Source organism: Equus quagga, chromosome 6 (assembly GCF_021613505.1).
Source record: "Equus quagga isolate Etosha38 chromosome 6, UCLA_HA_Equagga_1.0, whole genome shotgun sequence".
NCBI classification, from domain to species: domain Eukaryota; kingdom Metazoa; phylum Chordata; class Mammalia; order Perissodactyla; family Equidae; genus Equus; species Equus quagga.
In genome coordinates this window covers 74,316,933-74,329,160 of record NC_060272.1, presented here as the reverse complement: position 1 = coordinate 74,329,160, position 12,228 = coordinate 74,316,933, and the positions used below count along the sequence as shown (strand labels likewise).

General features: G+C 52.1%; 1 protein-coding gene across 1 annotated transcript; it reads right to left on the bottom strand.

The window, feature by feature from the left end:
* Nucleotides 1–3,140: 3,140 nt before the first annotated feature.
* On the bottom strand, nucleotides 3,141–11,867 carry URAD (ureidoimidazoline (2-oxo-4-hydroxy-4-carboxy-5-) decarboxylase). The gene is made up of 2 exons (XM_046663695.1): nucleotides 11,693–11,867; nucleotides 3,141–3,786 (listed from the first exon to the last, which is right to left on the bottom strand). The coding sequence occupies exons 1-2, from the start codon at nucleotides 11,865–11,867 to the stop codon at nucleotides 3,302–3,304; spliced, it is 660 nt and encodes a 219-aa protein (XP_046519651.1). The 3' UTR covers nucleotides 3,141–3,301.
* Nucleotides 11,868–12,228: the final 361 nt, after the last annotated feature.

The following is a 12,228-nucleotide window of genomic DNA, read 5'->3' as shown; positions in this document are numbered from 1 at the left end:
CCAGAGGGGAGACAGGGGACTTAGTTGTCCCTGTAGCATTTCCATTTTATGAAGGAGAAATCTGAGGCCCTGAGAGGTTGGGCGACTTTCCCAAGGTCACACAGATAGCTGTTCCAGTTACTAAAATTAAATGAGCTACTACAGGTGCATTCTTTGCAACCCGTAGCAGTCTGTACAGATGTTAATCATTACTAAGGCTGCTGGTGCCACCCTGGAAACAGTGCCTCTGCCACTCGAAACCCACTAGCATGATTCCTGGAATCCAGACTCCCCACCCCCACGCTACACGCCAAATAGTACTGGAACAGTCAGGCTCTGCTGGGCCACGGTGCTGACTAGTTCTCACATCCTATTTCTCCCTTTCACAAGCATGTGCTAACTGCAGTTTATGAGTTTATTGAATGGTGAATTTTCCATAATTTCATCTACTTTTGTCCTGCAGTAAATACTTTCTGAAAAGAGCTCTTCTCTGTTTTTGAGTTGGAACCGCAGGTATGCTGTGGCGGATCTCTGAAAATGTGTCAAATTTAAGATGAATAAAGATTATTCAAAGAAATCGTGTTGTCTCTTTCCCCTTCCCTTCTTCCCGTATCAGTGTCCATAGACATCTTTTGGACACACAGACCAAAAAGCCTACCTTTCTGGGTTAAGTAAAAGAAGGCCCCCGTTCAGTTTCCCGGTTACATAGGTAAATGCCAAGCTCGGATCGGGTTCGTGAATTCCTAGCGGGAACCCTCTCGGGTCCTTTTGCTCACAGCACTCGCTAGGCTAGGCTTGGATGTTTTAAGGGGAAGCGAAATTCGGCTAAGCAGCCCACCACCTCGGGAGTGTGCATGAAGAGGTCGAAGGGTTACGGAAACTGAAATCAGCTGTACGTTCTCCAACTCTTCTTAGCGTTGCCATCGTGCTTTTTTAACGAATTAGTAAGTAAAGTATTAATTATTCACCCTGGAACCTGCGGGGACCATTTCTGCACGTCCCGACACTCGCTGGGCGCGCTTCGGGCCACCCTGCCGCCGGGGCTGGTGCGCACGATGGGGTCCAAGTCGGCGGCCACGGTCCCTGCTATCGGGGTTTGTCGCCCGCATCGTGCGCACCGGAGCGCAGAAACGAGAAAACAGGCGGAGGCTGGCAGAAGCCCAGGGCGTGTCGCTGTTTGAGTTAAGATGTGGCCGGAGAAATCTGCCCTGCCGAACCTCGGCAGCCACAGGGGACCCGCCCGCGCGAGGAACGGCCTCTGCTTCTTTGCTCCTACCGAAGAAGAAAGCAAGACCCAGCAGCTTTTGCCAGGGCCCTTCCCAATCTGGCGCCGACGTCCCGTGCCCGCCATCAGGGCTGCAATTGCTCAGGCGTCTTTGGAAGAGGCGCTGGGCTACCAGCTCTTGCCCTCACTTCAGCCCCCAGCTCCTTTGAAGGGGCGGATCTAGCGTCTTCCCCGACCCGTACCGTCTCCTGCAGAAATAAACCATTTCCCCCACACGCTTTGAACCGTTGAAATGTAACTGTGTAATTGGAGACATTCAGATCGTGCTTGAGAGGTCCAGATCACATCTACACTCCTAAAATTACCGCCGGGAATCTTCGCCCTGGGGATTCCTACCGATCTTAGGCTGAGCACATTTACATAAAGAGCCCAGACTCTGCATTTTGTGGCCCATCTATCTAAGAGCTGGGCTCACCCCAGGGATGGACAGGGTGCCTTGAATGCGGTGCATTAGTCTGAGTCTCAGGCTCAGCCTGAGAACACCCTCTTTACCAAGCTTCAGGTTTCTTGTGTGTCAGGAAAGCCCCCCAGTTACCCTGACCAAAGGGAGACAGGCGTCGAGCTCCAGGCCCAAGGGGGCCCAGCGTACAGAAACTGAGTCATTGAGCTCCCTTTGTGGTGTGCACCTGGTGCTCCTACACCCAGAGAAGTCGTCTGGCCCAGGCCCAGGCCCAGGCCCAGGCCCAGGCCCAGGCCGAGGAGGCCCTGGCAGGGGTCTACAGGGACTCTAGTAGCCACAGCTCACCTTCCTGGCACCCTCCCCCACCTCCCTGCCTCCCAGCTTCTGGCCTTCTTCATAGCATGGACCACCTGTAAGCTGGGAAAGGGGAGCGAGGTTCCTTGATTAAAATTCCTGGTGCTACCACGGTGGTTTCTTTTTGTGGAATTCAGCCCCCAACCAAGGGGCGACTATACAACTTTTATGGAAAGGTTTTCTTGCTGCCGTTCCTGCTGCTAACCCCACCCGGGTTGGACACTCATGGAGGTTCTTGTCTTTGAAAGGGCTAGCTCTGCCTTCTCTTCTTACTCTGCGTTGAAGAGACAAGTATGGCTTGTTTCTCCTCTGCCAACAGAAGCCTAATTCATGTCTGTGAGGGACCATTAGACTTTCCAGTGTATGTGGCTGAAAGAGAATGTGGTGGGTTTTTCCTGTATGAGTGGGCATTCTGGCCACCAGGGCAGGGCGCTGCCCAGTCCGCTGGGGCTCTGGAGCCTCAGGGTTGACGAGCTGCCCAGAGCCGGCCTACTCTGGCCGGGAAGATTTCTACGGTAACAGATATTCCTTTCATTATCGCTTTAACAGCGCTGTGGGGGTCCATTTTCATCCCAGGGGCCACAATACCCAGCGCTACTCAGTGAGTATTGTTCAACTATTTTTTTGTCATATATATATAACTGTTGGGTTTCCCGGGGCAGCCTGAGGTTCTGATGAGCCAACTCTCAGGGGCCGACATCCGGAAGAGACGGAAGGCAGCCCGCCCCTGACCTTCAGGCCCATCCAACTCGGAGACGCCCCCACTCCCACCCCTCCTCTTAGGAGCGCCCGTAGCAGCTACTGTGCCCGCCCCCCGGGGGCGCTTTCCCACGCTGGCCCATCGCGGGGCTCCCTCCTGCCCACCGTCCCCCACACGGCCTTCCCGGGGGCCGCGGACCGAGACCAGCGCTTTGCTTTCCTCATTCGGCTCCTGGAGGAGCCCCAGGGGGAGAAAGCCGCTTCCGCCCCCGTGGAGATGTCGGGTGCAGCAAATGAGGTGGGAGAAGGAAAACAAATAGCCAAACCGTGGAGTAAAAGATTCCTTTTCCGTCCGTTTTGCTTTGCAGCTCGGGCTTAGCAGAGAGGGTGGGGAGGCAACAAGGGCTGGATAAGCGCTTTGGAATCCACAAAGGCTGGTGGTGTCAACAGGCCGCAAAGGGAGTGAAGAATTGAAGCAGTGAGCTGGATAAATCGGGGGCAAAGCGTGAAACTATACAAATATTTTGGCAAAGCGTGAGCGTGTGGGTGTGTGGACAAAAGGGTTCGTTATTCGTATGATTGCCTCAATTCTCCCCTTCCTTTACGCGCGTGTGTGGACGCCGTTCCAAGCTTGCGACAGCCTCCAGCCCAGGGCGCACAGCGCCGGGCTGCGGCCCCCGCGCGTCCCGACGAGCGTCCGGCGCCCCGGGCTCGCGCGGCCGCTGCGGCCCGGCAGGGTCCACGCCGAGGAGGTCCGCGAGACGCAAGTGGCCGATCTTCTTCACCTCGGCCAGGGCGGTGCGCAGCTCCTGCGCGGGCGGGCAGTGCAGCCTGCGCGCTAGCTCTCGCGGCACGGCCGCGCGGTCGCTGAGGCGGGCCGCCAGCACGAAGGGGAAGCCGAAGCGCGCGCGGTACTGCGCGTTGAGCTCGGCCAGCCGGAGCCGCTCTTCCGCGCTCAGGCTCGTCAGGCCCGCGCCGCTCTGTTCCCGCTGCGACTCGGCGGTGAGCGTGCCCCGCTGCAGCTCGCGGCCCGCCAGGTCCGGGTGGCAGCGCAGGATGCCCTCTTGGCCTGCGAAGAAGCACAGACACGGCGGGAGCGCGTCACCGCGCCTGCTGCGCTCCGCGGAGAGGGCACAGAGGGCTGCGTGCAGGCCGAGCCCGGCCTCCTGCCCTGCCCCGAAGAGGGCTTCCAGAGGGAAGCAGGGGCCCCAGGAGGTGACGAGGGGCAACAAGGGGTATCGAGGAGGCGCTGGGGGGCCCATTGCACCCGCCTCTCGAACACATCCCGAAACTTGCGCCCCTCGGTCCCCGCTTCGGCCAGGACCCAGGGGCGGGACGGGAAGTGACAAGTTTGTCCTTTGAGACCTTGGGGCAAGAAGAGCGGAGGGGAGAGGTCGCTGAGGCTCGGAATTTACGACTTGCTCGGGAGGGAGCTGGGACGCGATAAGGAGTCCGAGGGTTTCGTATCTTTTCAAAGTCCTTTGCTCTCAGAGGGGCTTTGATGTCGGAGAGGGCCGGACGCGAGGGCCTGAAGACTTCCTGCAAAAGCCGCGGAATGGGTTTCGTTCTGTTCCAAAGGAGAAGAGCCAGGAGAGTCCATAGGGATGACATGGGGCTGACAAATAAATGCCCAGAATTTTGTGACCCTAAGTGTGAGTTCTGGGCTCCTGGAATCAGGCAACCAAAGAGCCTTGCAGATGATTACCTGCAAAGAAGCCCTCTCTTCAGCAGGAATTCCACAGCCCTTCCAACGAACGTGGCTTTCCTCCGTTTAGGAAAACAGTGCCCACTCACCACCCACCCTGTCTGAGGCTCATTTCCCTCCTCCACCTGCAGATCCCAAAGAGACTGCAGAGAAGAACGTTTTCTTTGAAGACAGCTTCTCATAATCTCCTCGGCCTAAAATTGGAAACCCCTGGGATTGTAAATACCCTGATCCAGGTTTTCCCTGAGACATTCCCAATCACTTTGCTTAGCTCGCTAAAGAGGGAATTAGGATCCTCAGGGCTGGGCAAGATCTCAGATATGGTAAACAGGGGGCCGTAATCCACACAAGGAGCATAATGACACCTAACTTGCTGAGTAGTTGTGAGGATTAAAGACAACGCACCTACCTAAAACACAGCACCTAATGCCAGCGAGCCTTCAGTGAACAGCCGTTATTATTAATCCTAGTAGATGCTGGGTAACTGGACTGAGACGTGGCTGGAAGCGTTTGACTCCTGCACTGGGAGTAGGCATTGGGCTCTACTGGAAAAGGGGATAATTTAACCCCCTTTTAATTACCGTATAAGCCTCCCCTTACTCAAACCTTACAGTTTCTGCCCAACTAAAGGATGATTGGGATTGTTCCAGCTAAGGCATAGACCAGTGTCCTCAGAAGAGGGGAGGACTGGGGAAAGATCTGCATTTAAAAGAGGATTCAGTGGAGGCTCTGAAAGGGTCGGGTGACCTGCCCAAGGTCACTTAGCCAGTAGCCAAGGGCCTGAGCCTGGATCCTGGACTCCAAGTCACAGGCGTCTTCAGCGCACTGGCTGCCCCTACAAAGCTAAAGAGAGTTTAAAACGAGACATGTCACCAATAATCCGATCTCTGCAGCACCACTGTTTTAAAACCCCTCACGGGCCCTGTCCCTCGGGCACTGCAACAACAGGTGGCTCTTTCCCGCTTCATGCGTCCAGCCCCGTTTGGGCGGTGTGAAAATGCAGGTGGTGGTTGTGAAATTCCCGACCTGGGGAGCCCTCAACCCTCGGCCGGGGGGTTGGCTGTGCTGGGCGGCCTCTTGCCGGGCCTGAGCCCGAATCCACCCTGCACCCACCCAGCCTGGGACCGCGAACGACCTCGGCGGGCGAATGGGGAAACCGCGAGTCCTGGAAGGCCCTACGGGCCGGACCCGGCACGACCGCCCGCGCCCCCTACTTTGCATATTCAGATTTTCAAAGCAGCCTCAAGGCGAGGGGGGCCAAGACGCCGTCTTCCCACAGGATTCCCTCTCTCTCGGCTGGCTTCCTTTTCTATTCCTGACTCTAGAGGCCCAGCTCGAGTTCCCAGGGAAGTAGTTACTGGGGGGAGGCCCGGGCGAGGGAGTAGGGTCTGTCCCCTTGCCGCCCCCACCGGACTCCCCTCGCCCCATGGAGCACGGAGTGGCGGCGGCCCGGCAGGTCCCACGCGCGCCGACCTGCCTCTGTCCTCCCCCTTGCACCTCGCTTCTCGCTTCCCGGGGTTTGTCTCCCCTCTTGAAAACATCGCCTGGGGTTAATGTTTGCCTAGGACAGAGCCTGTGTTTTCCACTGTGTGCGGGGAGGAGAGGAGTGAGAGGAGAGAAGGGAAGCCGAGGAAAGGACAGAGCAAAGAGAAGAATAAAAGAAACTAAATAAGAGGAACTGGAATTTAAATACACACACATACACCTCAGCTGCAGATAAAAAGAAAAAGGTGTGGGGAGTCGGATAGGGGGAAGAAACAGAACCCGATCCCGTCCAGCCAAAGACTCCATCTTTATTGCCCCAAACCTTTGGCTCCTTAAGTACTGCCCAGGATGGCACGGACCCACTGGCTGCAGCAAAGCCCCAATTCCCCATCCAATGCTTCCTCCACAAGGTACTCCCAGCCTGGCCTTAAACCCCCACAGGAGGCTGGAGACTGCGTGGGGACATCCCACCCTCCTCACCTCCAGTCCTGCAGGTCCTCCCACCTGGAATGCCCAAGCCCTGGCCAGGTCAGTCGAATGTCCTGTGGTTCGCAGGGCCATTTCAAAGCTGCCTGTTCTTCTGTCATTCCTAAAACCTTAGACTTGCTGCCTGTGCCATTGTCATGTCCCATCTGGAGATGGAAGTGTGGACGTTGTTTGCTGCCACCAGAAGTCGCGCATTTTGCACCTAGAAGAGCTCCTGGCACAGAGCCAGCACTGGTTGTTTCAACAGGAGAAGAACAAGGCAGGCAATGGTGGCCTCTGAAGAGCACACGATTGGCCTAGAATCCCAATAGAGTCCGCCAGTGTCCCTACATCTCTGCCAACTAGTGTGCTCCCGGTACAATGGATTACCTGTCCCTTCTGTTGAAGACCAACCTCTCCACTTGTGTTCTGGAAGCCAGCCCATCTTTTCCGTCTCAAAAACCACAATTTCAAACATTGATTTCTTTCCCCCACCACTGCCTTATCCTCATCAACCCACAAACGTGCCTTAGAATCACTCACTCCCGTAAACAAAATTCACACCCTCCCCTGATTCCCAGTTGTCCTCTAGCCTCTCTGCTTGTCTTTGCTCCTCCTTACAGGAAAGCTCCTCAAAGAAGTTGTCTACCTGGTCTCTCCGCTTCCTCACCTTCCATTCCAGGTTCACTCTATCAAGGGTTCAGCCCCACCCGCCAACCAATCTGTGCTCCTCAAGGTCACAGATGATGGACATCTTGCCTAAGCCCAGTTATCAGTCCTCCTCTCTCAGTCTCTTGGGAACATGTCATGTGGTTGGCCCTCTCTCCTTCATGGAAGATTACCATCACTTGCCTGCTTTTATCACTGGTTCCTGCTCTGCCAGATCACCAACAGTGAAGTACCCCAGGACTCAGGACTCACATCTCTTCCCTTCTGTATTTACACTGATGCCCCAAGTGTTCTCATCTAGTCCCATGGCTTTAAATGCCATCAATTCTTTGATGAAACCCTGATGTCATCTAGCCCACAGCTTTCCACTGAGTTCCTGTGATATGAAGAAACATGTGAACACTCAATATTTTCATTTGGATGATGATTAGGCATCCCGGACTTAACAAGCTCTCGTTCTCCTTCCAGCCCTCTCAATTCCAAAGTCTTCCTCACTGTAGAAAACAACCCCACCACCCACGCAGTTGCTCAGACTACAAGCTTAGGAGTTATCCTTAATTTCTCTTTGTTTCTGACCTGCCTTCCCCCAACAAATCCATCACAAAAACCCTGTTAGGAGCCAGCCCTGTGGCTGAGTGGTTGGGTTCGCGCGCTCCGCTGCAGGCGGCCCAGTGTTTCATTGGTTCGAATCCTGGGTGCGGACATGACACTGCTCATCGGGCCACGCTGGGGCGGCGTCCCACATGCCACAACTAGAAGGACCCACAACGAAGAATATACAACTATGTACTGGGGGGCTTTGGGGAGAAAAAGGAAAAAATAGAATCTTTAAAAAAAAACAACCCTGTTAGCTCTAACTCTAAAATCTATTCTAAGAATCCAGCCACATCTCCCCACCTCTCCTGCTCCCACCCTCGTCCAAATGACCATCACCTCCCACTGTTACCACCACAGCCAGCCCCCTCCCCGACCTCTCTTTCCTCATCTCCCTCCACTCTTCACTATTCTCTGACTGCCTGGGTCTGTCTGTGCCCCTAAAATGTCCAGTCTCTGGCTCCTTTTCTTAGAGCGGCCTTCTAGATCTTTGACTACTTCCTTCTCCTCTTTGGTTTTAAACTCAAATGTCACTTCCTAAGAAAGACCGCCTTTATTACATATTTTCTACAATATTGCATATTTTATTCTATTACTTCTAACATCTGAAGTTATCTTATTTATTTCACTTGATCCTGTCTCCCTTCACTAGAATGTAAACTTACGGAAGGCAGGCACTTGTCTTGTTCCCTGCTCTGTCCCCAGTGCTGGGGACAGTTCCTGGGGCACAGCGGGCACTTGATAGGTATTTACTGACCAACATGTCACTCTCGGGAAGGAGTGCCATATATTTTTTGACTGAACACATTGTAATAGCCTCAACTAAATACATTATAACCTGCATTTAAGGGAATTATTAGTATGCAACTCTTTCATTTATTCAACAACTATGTTCTGAAATAAATATTAAATAATGAATTATGGCATTATTGCTATCATGAAATGCCACAAAGGGATGCACGATTAACTCTATTACAGTTTTTTTGCTCTTTGATTTTTAACACAAATCAGTGCTGAACCGGCTTCTTGTTGGCTCTGTGTGTGATGCATGTGTGGAGGATGTGTATGTAATATATGTGTGTGGTGTGAGTGTATGTGTGTGGGGTGTACATTTGTGTGTGTGTGTGTTTGTGGTGTGTGCATTTGTGTGTGTGTGTGTGTGGTGGGTGTGTTTCAACCTTCTTCCCTTTACTAGCACCATCCCCCTTGCCTGGTAACCAGGAACTGATTGTCTTGAAAGGGCACTTTGCCAAGTAGTGCTGGAGCTGAATGTTAATCCAGGACTGCCACCTACTGACCAGTAGTCATCATAGAGTAACCTAAATGGATCGTCGACCTGGGCTTACTCCAGAAACAGGATTTTCAGTTTTCTGGTAATGGTGTAGGGTTTTCTTAGATCGTCTAAAACAAATCCTTGACCAGGTAGATCGTCATATCCTGAACATCTCTTTAAGTTTTGGGAAGTTTTTAGTTTTAGGATTCAAAGGCCCCGTTACACCCAGTTTGTTCTTTACTATCCAAGGATTAAAGCTAGACTATACAGTAAACCCCATTTTATTTGATTGTTTAAACTACCAAACATGGGATCTGGGACATCAAGAATTAATGTTAATTGAATAAATTAGTGAATGAATAGATGAAATGCCTAGAAACTGTTCCTAGACTTTGCTTCTAATTCTCTGGAAAATCCTTCAAAAGCTGTTGGGTTGACTATTAGGGTTTGAATACCGGTTCTGCCATTTTCTAGCTGTGTGCCCTTGATCAGGTTACTTAATCTCTTTGTGCTTCAGTTTTCTCATCTGTAAAAAGGGGATAATAATGACAATGCTTGTTTTATAGGATTGTGATGAGGATTAAATGTAAATGAGTTAACAAATGCAAAGTGTTTAGAAATTTCCTCAAATGCACCAGTAGTAAGGGTTAAATACATTTTAGCTAGTGTTATTGTTATTCCTACTGCTAACATCACCATTGAGGCTCTGCTCCCAGCCGCCTGTCTAAGAGAAACGCAGATACTAGCACAGGGCTAAGAAGCAGGCTCCACCAGCGGGGGGGTGGGGGTCCCTCCAAAGAAGTGTGCCTAGTGCAGAAGCAAACCACTGTCCAGGTGGCCTGAACTCTCTCCAGTCATCTTGTCCCACTGACCTGCCATGAAAGTCACCCCAGTTAAAATGTGTGGGGAAGGGGTAATATCAGGATCCGTCATCTTTTAAAGTCATCTTAGGAACAATTTCATTCATTCATTCAGCAAACCCTTCTTAAGTGCCAATATTCTATTCCCTGAGTGATATAGGATTCTGACACTGGCCAGAAGACAGAAGTTCCACTGAGTCTGGAGGGGGATCAAATACAAGCCTGGGGAGTGAGGGAGTGTATGCCAGACCTGCCCCAAATCCCACTTTGCTCAGGACTGTGATTAGATTTAACCTGAACTAGGTCTTAACTAACCTTAACTAGAACTTCTGGTCAAACTGGTTGGAGTGACTGCTGGTGGGAAAGAAGACAGAAATAGGGACATTTTTATTGTATTATCTAAGTTCCTGGCACAGAGTAAACCCCAAATAATGTTTGTTGAATAACTGGATAAACCAATGAATGCTAGAGTTAAATTCTTCACACTATCACAGCTTTCTCTCAGTGCCTTCCCTCCGCAGCCCCACCACCACTTTGGGTATCGAAACAGATCCTGGGATTTTCTTCCTTAATGACATAGAACAATGTCATTCAGAAGGCATTCACACCCTGGAAAAGTCATTTCCCCTCTGGCCTAGCAGGCTTTCATTCAGCCTCCTCTGTTTTCCTGTCAGACAATCCGACCGTGGGCTCCAGGGCCCCTTGCTCTTTCCAGCTTGCTCTGCAGGCTTTGGGCCGACAAGCCTGAGTCACCTCACCCGTGGAGCGGGGCCCACTGTTCCTGTGAGTCATCAGTCAGAAGGCTCGGGGTCGCCAGCTGCCCCTGTGCCGGAGCCCAGTGGTGGAGCTGAGTTTGGCTTTGGAGCGAGTGAGCATCAATGTGGCCCAGACGTTTCTGTCCATTTGCTTTTATAACACTGTCTTCCCCTCTTCCTTGACGAGCCTAACATGAGCTCCTTATTTGGGAGACGCTCATCTGACAGACAGAGACCATCCAGTGTGAAAGCCCTGGACTGAGAGCAGGACTTTATTTGTTGGCCTCACTATGGAAGAGAAGAGAGCAGCCGTCCCCCCTCCCCACCCCAGACCCCTTAGAAGGCCCTCTGTGAAGGCAGCCCTTCCTTGCCCCTGCACCCCTTCAGCTCCGTCCAGGCGTCCAGGCGTCTCTGGAGAGTGTCAGGACAGCCCAGGAGGCAGCTTCCACTGCTAACGCTTGGCAGCTGCATCCCAGAGAGCCTGTGTGTCATGCTGAGTCACTTGGGGTCAGCCCAAACCTCCACGTCCGCCTCTCCCACCCCGCACCCAGAAGGGCCTCCTTTTCCCTCTCTAACCATGGGAAATCAACAGTTTCTTTCCTTTTCTCCAGAAGAATTCCTTCAGATTTTCGTCTTTTCCCTTGAACTCCCCCAGGGAGTTGCTGATCTGGGTGAGTCCCCTTTCCTTAGCAGTCCGGTCCAAACTAGCTCCTTCTGGTAAAAAATATCAGCCATTTCTCCTTTCCCCTGGGCTCCTGAGATATTCTGATATTGAGCTGTCTCCTGTCTTGCATATAGGACGTTCCCAAAGTGAACACACTCAGTGGAGAGAGGGTGGGCCCTCAGCCTGACCTTTGGCCTCCGAGCTGCTGGGAGGCCCGAGGAGAACAGCGCCTGTTCCTTTTTCCTCGTGACCTCATGGCTTTAATATTTAACAGCCACTTGACCTGAGCCAATACACGTTCTTTCATTCCACCTTTGGCTTAACACCATGTAAGTGCTTGACTCTTGAGTACTAAGTCTGAGGAAACTTACTACACCTTACCATAAAAATAACTAAATAAATATATCAAGTATAAGCAAGTAGTCTAAAATGTCTAAAAATATTTTGATAAGCATATTTGAAACCCCTCTGTGGAGAATCTCGGTGTCTAATACTGCAGCCTTACCTGACTGTGGAAGAGCATCAATAAACGCAAAAAAGTGCTTCTCTAAATCTTCCAAGTCAGAGAACGGGCGCTGGGACCAAATGGCGGCTGCAATCAGAGGACATCTCTCCACGACGTTCCCGAACACATCCACAAACTCCCCGAAGTCCATAGAGTTGACCTTCTCCATGTCCATTGCCGTGTTCAGCCAGAGGCTGCAGGACGCTGGCTCCCCTATCGGTGAATGAGTAACGTCGCTCTGCTCACCAGGTTATATTTGCTGAATGCACAAGCTTGCTCTTTATGCAACACCAGCTTGGCACGTGTAAAAAGGCCTCTGGGAGAAGCAGACCCAGACTATCTGTGTAATGGACAAACACAGACTTACGGTTCTAATCCGGGGAGCGAGATCTCTGCATTGTAAACGTTTCCAACCAAACTGTTCCCGTTATCAAAGCCAGTAGGGGCCGTATTCCACTCTCAGCGTTCAAGCCAGATAGACTTTTGGTGTCATCAACGTTTTAATGTCAGCATTACCCCAGGGAGGTCGTCCCTGA